Genomic DNA, 12,272 nt, shown 5'->3' with positions numbered 1-12,272 from the left:
TGGCATCTGCAGTAGAACCTAGGAATCTTGTTTTGACTGTCGATCAGTGACGTGAGTTCAAATTCCAGCGTGGAAGTTCGGAATTGCAATTTCAAGTGATTAAGTATAATCTGGATAGAAAGGCTGGCAACAGCAACTCCCCTAAACCACTGTCATTAAAGCCACATCAATAGATGTGAAAACCAATGTCTGCTGATGCCACAAATCTGATATCAGGAAATGCGAGAAACATTCGGCAGGTCAGGCAGCATCTGCGGGGAGAGAGAGAGAGAGAGAGAGAGAGAGAGAGAGGGAGAGGGAGAGGGAGAGAGAGAGATTGAGGGAGAGAGGGAGAGAGAGAGAGAGAAAGAGAAAAAGAGCAAAAGAAAAAGAGAGAGAGACACACACACACACAGTCAACATTTCAGTCCAAATCCTTCGTTGGAAGACTTCCATTGAAGTGCTCCATGACCTGAAATGAAATCACTGTTCCCTTTGACATGCATTTGACTTTCTATCTTGGCTTCAGATTGAGGAACAGGTACTTTCCTACAACCATCAGGTTCTTGAACCGATCGACACGACCCTGATCCGACCTCAGCAGCGGAACCCTGCGGAACATCTCTCGTCTCGACTTACTGTGGACATTTTCTAACTGTGTATTTTTGCATGAAAGTCTTATTTTGGATTTTCTTTTGCAGAATCTATGTGTAATTTATCAATGATTTATGTTTAATTTATGAATTTGCATGTTTATCTGAGTTTATGTGCCTGTGATGCTGCTGCAAGCAAGGCTTTCATTTGCCTGTACCTCACCCTACTTGTACAGATGACAATAAACTCAATGACTTCATTTGAGTCTGGGGTTGCACGTGGACCGGAGCTCGTGACTGGGATAGTCCACGTCACTGAAAAATATCAAGGATGTTTTACAATTTTTTACGAGGATGTTGCCTGGGTTCGATATCCTGAACAATCGTGAGAGACTAGGACTTGGAACGCAGGAATGATGAGAGGTGATCTTACCGAGGTGTCCAAAATCAAGAGAGGAATAGATCGGGTAGATGCACAGAGTCTCTTGCCCAGAGTAGGGGATTCAAGAATCAGAGGACATAGCTTTAAGATGAGGGAGGAGGGGGGGTTGGAGAGATTTAATAGGAACCTGAGGGGTAACGTTTTCACACAAAGGGTGGTGGGTGTATGGAACAAGCTGTTGGAAGAGGTAGTTGAGGCAGGTACTATTGAAATGTTTAAAAAACATTAGACAGGTACATGGATAGGTCAGGTTTAGAGAGATTTGGGCCAAACGCAGGCAGGTGGGACGTGTGTAGATGGGACATGATGGCCGGTGTGACAAGATGGGCTGAAGGGCCTGTTTCCATGCCATATGACTCTATAATATAAAGTCTTATATCAAGGAACCAGATGGGTTTTGAAGACATAGTCGTCATTACTGATAACAGAATTTCCTAAAAAATAACAGTTTTAATTAATGACTTGGTGTTAAACTCTGGAGTAAGATTTGATTGAATTGATTGATACACCAGCCCTTCTGCTCACTGAGTCCATGCCAACCATTGATCACCCATCCACACTAGTTCTGTGTTATTCCACATTTGTATCCACGTTCTACCCTCTAGGGACAATTTGCAGAGACCGATTAGCCAATGAATCTGCACTTCTTTGGGATGTGAGAGGAAACCGGAGCACTCGGAGGAATCCCACATGGCCATAGGGAGAACGTACAAACTCCACACGCGGACAGCACCCGAGGTCAGGATCGAACCTGGGTCTCTGGGCCTCTGGCACAGGTCTCTGGCGGCGCTACCAACTGCACCACTGGGCCACTCCATTTGAACGCCTATTTCCACATCACTAAGACTGTCTGTTCAAGTTGCCTTGACCCTGAGAACTTATCGATGTGGGATCATGGACATTATCACAGACCTTGATTGAAGTGTTTTTTTACCCCCTAGAACTTAATCTGGTTGGGTAACCCATATCCTACAGCTGTAATCCATGAATCTGGGATGTTTCCCTTAGTCCTATTTTGGAAGGATGGATCAACATCACAATCCCACTGTCTTTCAGGTGAGAGTTGATCTCAACCAGAGGAACCAACCAACTCTGAACAACAGGGACAAGAGAGGGGGGGAGACAGTGATGTCCACCTGGAGGAGTCTTCCCAGATCCTGGCTTCAGATGACGTTGAGGGAAGGGATGGAAACAGTCCGCTGTTAATTCTCTTTTCTTGTTTTGAGCATCGCTGGAGGAGACGGAGGCAGCTTCTCGGACGCTGGGCCGCTCGGCTACCGAAACTTGCAGGAGGGCGCATTTGCATTCTTTACCACGTAGAAGCCAATGGAGAGAGGTGGGATCACCACCATCCTCCCCGCTCGAAGAGTTCTTGGTTTCATTTCAGGAAAGGTTTCGTCGTCTTCCATCACCAAGGGACGACCGTTCAACTGGACTGACCTGGGAGTGAAACAAGACCACCGTCAACGGGCACATCCGTTCAACACTCACGCTGTCTCGGAAACAGTCTTTGGATAATAAAATAACATTCATAAGTCAAGAGTGTTTTATGTACCAAATCGGAACAATGAAATTATGTAGAATTATACAATACGGAAACAGGCCCACTGGCCCAACTTGTCCATGCAGACCAAGGTGCCCCGTCTAATCTCATTCAATCTGCCTGCGTTTGGCTCATATTTTCCTATCCATCTACCAGCCCAAGTGACTTTCAAATGTTGTTATTAACTACGTCCTCTGGCAGCTCGTTCTGTATACCCACCACCTTCTGAGTGAACATTTGCTCCCCCCCCGGGTTCCTATTCAATCTTTCCCCTCACACGTTAAACCTCTTGCCGCTTGGTCTTTCATTCCCCTACTCTGGGTTTAAGACCCGTGCATTCGCCCCATTCATCTCCTTACCTTAATTATTCCAGGTACATGAACCGTAAAGGTTTAGAGGGATACGGGGCAAATGTGGGCAGGTGGGACGAGGGTAGATGGGGCATGTTGGTCGGCCTTGGGCAAGTTGGTGCTTATGACTCTATGACAGTGTGATGCTGTGTGGACTCTATGATTCTCACAGACTAATCGATGGAGTTTGGTCATAGCTCCCACAATTATTCCCCCTGCTTCTCCATTGTCCCTGTCGTTGACACTTGCCCTTGCCTGTTGAGAGGGACACTGAGCAGCAGCAGTGCCAAAATAAATAATGTATCTTACAAAGAGCTGTAGGGCCACAGTGTGAGAGAATGGAGACAAAACACTGAAGGCCAGTTGCAGGAGACAAAATAAATAGGAGTAAAAAGGTCGGTTGATAAGTATCCATGGGGGGAAAGGGCAGCCATAACACCTCAGGAGAGCCACACGCAGTTCATGAAGGCTTTCGCAAAGTGACTCGACTAGAGAACTGAGCAAAACACAAAGTGCTGGAGGAACTCAGCAGGTCAGGCAGCATCTGTGGAAGGAAATGGACTGGCAACATCTCAGGTCGAGACCCTTCTTCAGACTGTCGAAACAAGGAACTGCAGATGCTGATTTTCCAAGGAAAGGCATAAAATGCTGGAGCAACTCAGTGGGTCACACAGCATCCTTGGGGAACATGGTTAGGTGACATATCAGGTTGGGACCATTCTTCAGTGAGAGGTGTCCCGACCTTAAACATTGTCTGTCCATTTCCCTCCACAGATGCTGTCTGACACCGCTAAGTATATAAGATCATGAGGGTATTAAGTAGGGTAAATGCGCAGGGTCTTTACCCAGTGTAGGGGAATGAAGAACCATAGGTTTAAGGTGAGAGGGGGGGAAGGATTTACAGTAATGGGATCCTGAGGGGCAACATTTTTACACAAAGAGCAGTGAGTGTATGGAATGAGCTGCTGGAGGGGATAGTTGAGGCAGGTACTATCACAACGTTTAAGAAGCATTTAGATAGGTTGAGAGGAATACGGGCCAAGCGCGGGCAGATGGGATGAGTGTAGATGGGGTACTTTTGGCCAGTGTGGGCAAGTTGGGCCAAAGGGCCGGTTTCCACACTGCAGGACTTGATGACTTTATGATCCACTGAGTTTCTCCAGCACTTTGTGTTGTGCTCATGATACCAGCATCTGCGATCTCTTGCGTCCCCAGAACAGAGATCATCATCTATACTCTCTGGGGAAAGTGCCACTCAGCTGAAAATCGGATGACTGATACCCAGCGCCTGTGCAGCACTGAAAAATAATTGAAAGCAGCTGCTGAGAAGATAACATTATTCTTTGTTACGTTCCATGAATAACAATGTCGTGAGATGTTTTGAATCATCTCTGTCCACATTTGGAATGAGGTTTGCATAAGCTGCTGATGGCAAACGTTTACACTGATCATGGATAGAAACCCTGGGGGGGGGGGGGGGGCATGGGGTGCACGTCCCCTCCATGATTTGAGAGGTGGGGGCCAATCCCTCCCCCCATGTTTTGTAGTGCGGATTTTGAAATTCGGTGAAAAAAAATCTATTAAAAATCTCCGCTTTCCGTGAGACAGTGGGGATGAGAGAGAGACGTCAGTCAGCAGGCAGTGGGAGGGAGGGGCGGGACATGATGATTCAGCGCGATGATTGAAGGAGGGACGTGTCAGTCAGAGGCTGAAGTAAGACTTAGGATAGAGTGTGGTGATTGGAGGAGGGAGACATTCTGGTGGAGCAAAGATCATAGAGCGGAGCTTGATTTGGCCCGTTTGTGGGGCCTTTCATCGCCCGGCGTGGCTTAAAATCAGCTGTGGGATCCTCCATCGCCCGGCGGTCAAATTGCTACGTCGAGGCCATCGAGGCTCCCGATGTTTAAGCCACGCCGGGCGATGAAAGGCCCTGCGAACGGGCCGATTGAAGCCTGATTGGGGCGGACGAAGCTGCTGTTGCTGGAATTCAGAGTCGGTCACCAACCAGGTCAGCTCCCGATGTTACCGTCTGCAGGGCCCACGGCTGAAGCCTCTGAAGTCTCGCTTTTGTGGGTGCGCGAGCGCGCACGTGGCCACCAAGGAATTGCGTTTCCCCCTCCCCAGCGATTTCCGCCCCTGGCTCTGATGGACATTTTTCATGAAATGAATTTGAAAAATTAATGAGCGAGTCCAGGCAGAAAGCTGAGAGAAGTGATTCCACCACACATTCACCAACCAGCACAGGGGGAATGTCTTTTGTCTCTTGATGTTTTCTGCGGATTGGCTTTGAGTCTTCAAAGCCAATGAATTCTCTGGGATTTAAGTTCATAAGTCATAGGAGTGATCGCTGGTCGGCGTTGACTCGGTGGGCCAAAGGGCCTGCTTCTACGTTGAATCTCTAAACTAATCTAAACATGCGGATTTGTAGATTAATTGGCCTCTGTAAAATTGCCCCAGGTGTGTAGGGTGGGTATGAAAATGGGATATCATGGAGCTAGTGTGAATCGATGATCGCTGTGGACTCGGGGGGCTGAATGGTCTGTTTCCACGCCGTACTTTCAATTCAATGATGAAGAGGGAGAGGTTAGGTCAGATGGAAATTCCTGGGATGTCAGTCTGCAATCTCCATACACTGGCCAATGGCAAACATAAGACTATAAGACATAGGAGCAGAATAAGGCCATTCAACTCATCGTGCCTACTCTGCCATTCAACTCATGGCTGATCTATTTTTCCCTCTCAACCCCATTCCACACTGAATGACTCTATGACCAACTGAGTTCCTCCAGCACTTTGTGTTTTGCTCAGGATTCTGGCATCTGCAGTCCTAAACCTATTGACACTCGTACTAATCAAATATCCTGTCAATCTCCGCTTTAAAAATACCCATTGACTTGGCTTCCAAAGCCGTCTGTTGCATTGAATTCCACAAATTCACCACCCTCTGGCTAAAGAAATTCCTCATCTCCATTCTGAAGGTATGTCCTTTTATTCTGAGGCTGAGCCCTCGGGTCCCAGACTCTCTCACTAGTGGAAACATCCTCTCCATTCTAGCAAGACTTTTCGCTATTTAGTAAGTTTCAATGAATTCCACTTCATCCTTCTAAACTCCAGCGAGTACAGGTCCAGTGCCGTCAAATGCTCATCATCTGTAGCCCAGTGTAGCCTAAATATGGGGTAGAAATGAATTCAGTTTGCCAGTGTAACGCTCTATCCCATATTTATTTCCAAAGGACATTTTCTGAGGCCATTTGGCTCATCAAATATAAGCCAGCTCAGAGCAACCAAATGGCCCTCCTCCTCCCTTAATTTAAAATGAGCGGGGAAAGTTTTAATAGGAATCTGAGGAGCAACGTATGCACAGAGGCTGGTGGGTGTATGGAACATGCTGCCAGAGGAGGGAGTTGAGGCAGGTAGTATCACGACGTTTTAAGAAACATTTAGACAGATACATGTATCAGATAGGTTTAGAGGAATCTACCTGATTGGAGACTCTCGGACTATCTTTAATCGGTTTTAATGGATTTTATCTTGTACTGAACGTTATTCCCTTTATCCTGTCTCTGTACACTGTGGATGGCTTGATGGTATTCATAGAGTCATGAAGTCATAGAGCCTTACAGCGTGGAAACAGGCCCTTTGGCCCGACTTGCCCACATCGATAAATATGTCCCATCTATACAAGTCCTATCTGCCTGCATTTTACCCATATCCCTCTAAACCTGTCCTATCCATATACTTGTCTAAATGTTTCTTAAACGTTGCGATAGTACCTGCCTCACCTACCTCCTCCGGCAGCTCGGTCCATACACCCGCCATCATGTGTAGTATTTTTGTTGACTGGATATCACGCAACAAAAAAGTTTTTGACTGTACCTCAGTACACGTGACAATAATGTAAACTAAACTAAGATGCAACCTGCCATGAGATGGCGGTAGATTGCTATGAACCTCACTAGGTGTCATGTTCCTGAGCGAATCCATCCGGCGTTCCCATGGGAACTGTCTGTGTCCACCCCTATAGTACGCAGAAGATACATAGATAATAGGTGCAGGAGTAGGCCATTCGGCCCTTCGAGCCTGCACCCCCATTCAATATGATCATGGCTGATCATCCAACTCAGTATCCCGTACCTGCCTTCTCTCCATACCCCCTAATCCCTTTAGCCAAAAGGGCCACATCTAACTCCTTCTTAAATATAGCCAATGAACTGGCCTCAACTATCCTCTGTGGCAGAAAGTTCCAGAGATTCACCACTCTCTGTGTGAAAAATGTTTTTCTCAACTCGGTCTTAAAGGATTTCCCCCTTATCCTTAAACTGTGACCCCTTGTCCTGGACTTCCCCAACATCGGGAACAATCTTCCTGCATCTAGCCTGTCCAACCCCTTAAGAATTTTGTAAGTTTCTATGTTATCCCCCCTCAATCTCCTAAATTCTAGCGAGTATAAGCCGAGTGTGTAGGAAGGACCTGCAGATGCTGGTTTAGACCGAAGATAGACACAAAGTGCTGGAGTAACTCTGCGGGTCAGGCAGCAGTTCAGGAGAGAAAGGATGGGTGACGTTTCGGGTCGGTATCCTTCTTCAGACTGAAAATAGAGGGGAGGGAATTACAGGTAAGAAAAGGCCAGAACAAACAAAGGCCGGCAACAGGTGGAGCCCATCATGGGCCATTGTTGGCTGGGGCAGAGGTGATAATGAAGGGATACAGGGACGTGAACAGTGGAACGAGTACCACGACTAGGGTGGGGGGGGGGGGGAGAGAGGATGCAGAGAGATTACTTGAAATTAGCGAAATGTTCGTACCGCAGGGTTGCAAGCACCTGCTCAGAGGAGTGGCGGACTAGGAAAGCACACCTCTCTGTCAACTGCACCATTGGGACCCATGTATCGCTTGCAGACAAAGGCCACTTCAACAGAGCCGTTCTGGGCAAAAATATCACCTCTCGGAATCCACCAAGTCAAGAGGGTTTACTTGTCATTAGTACCGTTTCTGCGGCCAGGTGGTGCAGTGGTAGAGCTGCTCCCTTACAGTACCAGCGACCCGGGTTCTATCCTGATTGTCTGTATGGAGTTTTACGTTCTCCCTGTGACTGCGTGGGTTTTCTCACCTGTGCTCCGGTTTCCTCCCAACACACGAAAGACGTACAGGTTTGTAGGTTAATTGTCCCTAGTGTGTGTAGGATTGTGCGAGTGTAAGGGGTGATCGGTGAGTCGAAGGTCTTGTTTCCACACTGTATCTCAGAACACAGAACAAGTGAAATTCTTACTTGCAGCATGACAGGACTGAACACAGAGTACCTATAGATAGCATAACAAACACAAAAAAGTTCAATAGATTCAAAAATGATTAGTGCAAAAGCCAAAGCCTGAAGTCCCCAGTGCAACCAAGATAGTTCACAGCTAATGTGTGTAGTCTTCCAGAGCTTGTTGGAAAGGAGCTGTTCACAATGTACACTAACTACTGTACCTTCTTCCTGATGGCAGGTGTGAAATGAGAACGTGTCCACGGTGGTGTATGTCACTGTTAACGCTGACTGCCTTTTCGAGGCAGCAACTCCTAGAGATCCCTTCGATGGTGGGGAGGTCAGTACCTGTGATGGACCAGGCAGTGTCCACCACTCTCTGTAATCTCCTTCATTCCTGGCCATTCAAGTTGCCGAACCAGGCCATGGTGCCTACCTGTCGAATTTCAAGAGTATTTGTCGACGTAGCGAATCTTGAAACGCCTCAATTTTGGGTCATGTGGTTGGAGATCCCATATAAGTTCATACATTATAGAAACAGAATTAGGCCATTTGGAGAATGGTCTACTCCACCATTCAATCATGGCTGATCTATCTTTCCCTCTCAACCCCATTCTCCTGCCTTCTCCCCATAACCCCTGACACCCGTACAAAGCAAGAACCTCCGCCTTAAAAAATATCCATTGACGGCCTCCACAGCCATCTGTAGCATTGAATTCCACAATTCACCAGCCTCTGACTAAAGAAATTCCTTCTCATCTCCTTTTTAAAGGTACATCCTTTTATTCTCTTATTTCAATCTTCCACTAGTGGAAACATCCTCTCCACATCCATTCTCTCCAGGCCTTTCCCTATTTGGTAAACTTCAATGAGGTCCCCGCTTATCCTTCTGAACTCCAGTGAGTACAGGCCCAGTGCTGTCAAACACTCATCATACATTAGCCCAACCATTCCTGGGATCATTCTTGTGTACCTCCTCTGGACCCTCTCCCATGCCAGCACAACCCTCCACAGATATGGGGGTCCGAGCTGCTCCCAATACTCCAAATGTGGTCTGACCAGTGACTTATACAGCCTCATCTAATATTCCATAGATTTCAAGGTATATTAGATAGTGATGGATTAGCAAGTAAGATGGGGGTCAAGATAAGAGCATTCACGTTGCTGCCCTGTTTCCACCAATCTTTCCACCACCATGCCCAAGATGCCCAAGATGCCATTGTATGCAGATGCCGAGAAGTGTGCTCAGTCTGGCTGAACAATTTCTAATCTTGTGCTGTGGACTTGATAAGAAGCAAGTAAGATGCGAGTTAGGAACAGGATTAGACCACTTGGTCACTTGACTCTCCCACACCAGTTAATAAGGTCAAGGCTGACCTGATTATAACTAATATCCCACAACGATCTTTCACCCTCCTTGCTTACCAAATTCTACATGCTCCTGCCTTAAAAATGCACAGAGAGTTTCCTCCACTATCATTTAAATCCAAGTAATCTACAATCCTACACATCTGTGGGAAGTGGGAGGAAACCTGAGCACCCAGAGGAAACCCACACGGTCACAGGGAGAACGTACAAACTCCACACAGACAGCACCTGTGGTCAGGATCGAACCCGGATCTCAGCCACGGTGAGGCAGTGGCTCTCCCAGCTGCGCCACCGTGCCGCACATTAGTTCAGTTTCTCTCTCACCAGATGCTGCCTGACCTGCTGAGCATTTCCGGCGTTTCCTGCTTTTATTTTAAATACATTTCCAGATACATTCTTCCCCTTCGGATCAAAGGACATACTGTTTTGCTCTTAAAGTTAAAACCGGAGGAACAGTGAAATAATTATCAGTGCACCCTGCTGGCACTGAATAAGGCTGCTTCACTTCACACAGTTCGAAACACACCAGGTCGTCAGTCTGCTAAAACAAGGTCAAATAACGTTCTCTGTTCAAAGACTTGCTATATTTACTCATATAAGGCAGCACAGTGGCGCAGTGGTAGAGTTGCTGCCTCACAGCGCCAGAGACCTGTGATGGACCCTGACCCTGGTGCTGTCTGTGGGTGCTGGAGAAATCCCACATGGTCACAGGGATAACATACAAACTCTGTACAGACAGGATCGAACCCGGGTCTTTGGCGCTGTGAGGCAGCAGCTCTGCCAGTTGTGCCACGGTGCCACTCTCTAATTCTGTGCATCTCTCTCTAACCTAAACTCTCCTTTTCTGTGTATCTCTCTCTAATGTAAACTGGCTATTCCTGCTCACCTCCCTCTAACTTTTTCTTTCCGCACATCTCTAACTTAAACTCTCTATTTCTGCATCACCCTCTCCAACTTCCTCTATTTCTGCAACACTCTCACTAGCCTCTCTATTCCTATGGGTCTCTCAAAGAGTTTGCTTTGGAGAGAGATGCGCAGAAATGGAGGAAGAGTTTGCACGCTTCTGAAGAATAGTCAATAGACAACAGACAATAGGTGCAGGAGTAGGCTATTTGGCCCTTCGAGCCATCACCGCCATTCAATGTGATCGTGGCTGATCATCCCCAATCAGTACACTATTCCTGCCTTTTCCCCATATCCCCTGACTCTGCTATTTTTAAGAGCCCTGTCTAGCTCTCTCTTGAAAGCAGCCAGAGAACCTGCCTCCATCGCCCTCTGAGGCAGAGAATTCCACAGACTCACCACTCTCTGTGAGAAAAAGTGTTTCCTCGGCTCTGTTCTAAATGGCTTACTCCTTATTCTTAAATTGTGGCCCCTGGTTCTGGAAGAAGGGTGAGCACTCAACACGTCGCCCATCCCAGCCTCCGCAGTTTCTCGTGCCCATGTCCTGGCCTCCCGCTCAGATGCTCCTGATGAGGGTCAACAGGAGATTTCACCAGAGACCAAACAACAAGCCCGTCAAGGGCTGATGTCTGGTGGGAAGCGCAGACGCGGAAACCGGTCAAATTGAACATCTCATATGAGACGGTGCATCTCATATTCAAAGGCTGTACTGTGGTCCGTGTTGAAACATAGACAGGCTTCTTCAAAGGAATTTAGATTTGTGGTGGGGAATTATCTAGTGAGCGTGGAAAATATACTTTTAATCAACCTGTCAAGCTTTGGCCTTTTGGGATTCTGGCTGTGAACTGTGCAAAGACCCACAGCGCTCCAGTCCGCTACCTGAGGCAACAGCACGCTCCCATCCGACTCGATCCATCTGCATCAACATCTGGAATGCCACTGTAACAAACCGCATTTGATCCAGCTCTCCCCCCTCTTCCTCTCTACAATGTTTCCTCCTTGACTCCACCAAATTACAGCGCTCTTCATTTCCTCTGCGGTCCTTCTCTGTATGGTATCAAGGACCAAACCCAGAGTGTGACCCGCACATTCCTCAAACGTCCCCTGGCCCTGGTGCTGTTTCCATGTTCCCTTAAGAAACTGAAGGTCGTATCTTCAGCCCATCGAGTCTATCCCTTAATCAGCACAAAATTACGATATCGCATCTGAATTTCCCCCAAGACTGTAGCGACTAGGCCGGTTGAGGAGGCCGGTCTTGACCTCATTGGGACTAACGTGACCGATCGGTGGCTGGAATTTGCCCCTGGTGGGCCACGGTTCTGGAGCTCCGGCAGATCCATTCTCATAGCTGTCCTCTGAGGCTGACATTGTGGGCCAGTATCTCAGCTCCTCAGCGTTCATTCCAGTTCTGTTGGGCTCCTCTCGGAGACTGTGACCTCTGTTGGTCCAGCAAAACGGATAATCCAGAAAGCCTCTGGAACCTAGGGTGTTAGAACATCAGTGGTGGACCTGTATAGTCTTTCCGCTGACTGGATAGCACGCAATAAAAAGCTTTTCACTGTACCTCGGTACATGTGACAATAATAAACTAAACTGAACTAAACTATCTGGGAGGAGACTGAAGGCCCACACATTCACAGTGAGAACATGCAGGACGTTATTCCTTGCTGTAGGAAGAATTCCAATTCCAATACATTACTTGCTTCTGCAAGACAAATAGGCAGCTTCAGACCAGGGATTCCCAACCTGGGGCTATTTCATGGCAAATTTCAGGGGGGGGGGGGCACAGAAATAATTGGGGATTTAGGGGGCCACAGGTTCAATGAAGGGGGCCACTTTTTTTCCACTA

The 12,272-nt window shown here is 47.5% G+C and overlaps 1 protein-coding gene across 1 annotated transcript in view; it reads right to left on the bottom strand.

The window, feature by feature from the left end:
* Positions 1–1,116: 1,116 nt before the first annotated feature.
* The window catches only part of hpse2 (heparanase 2), a 145,331-nt gene continuing 134,175 nt past the window's right edge, over positions 1,117–12,272 (bottom strand). The window contains exon 12 of the mRNA XM_055647039.1: positions 1,117–2,454. Coding sequence (XP_055503014.1) covers positions 2,289–2,454 — 166 coding nt within the window. The 3' untranslated portion in view covers positions 1,117–2,288. The remainder of the gene's footprint in view (positions 2,455–12,272) is intronic.

This window comes from Leucoraja erinacea, chromosome 15 (assembly GCF_028641065.1).
Source record: "Leucoraja erinacea ecotype New England chromosome 15, Leri_hhj_1, whole genome shotgun sequence".
Classification (NCBI taxonomy): Eukaryota; Metazoa; Chordata; class Chondrichthyes; order Rajiformes; family Rajidae; genus Leucoraja; species Leucoraja erinaceus.
This window is presented reverse-complemented; position numbering and strand designations above follow the sequence as displayed.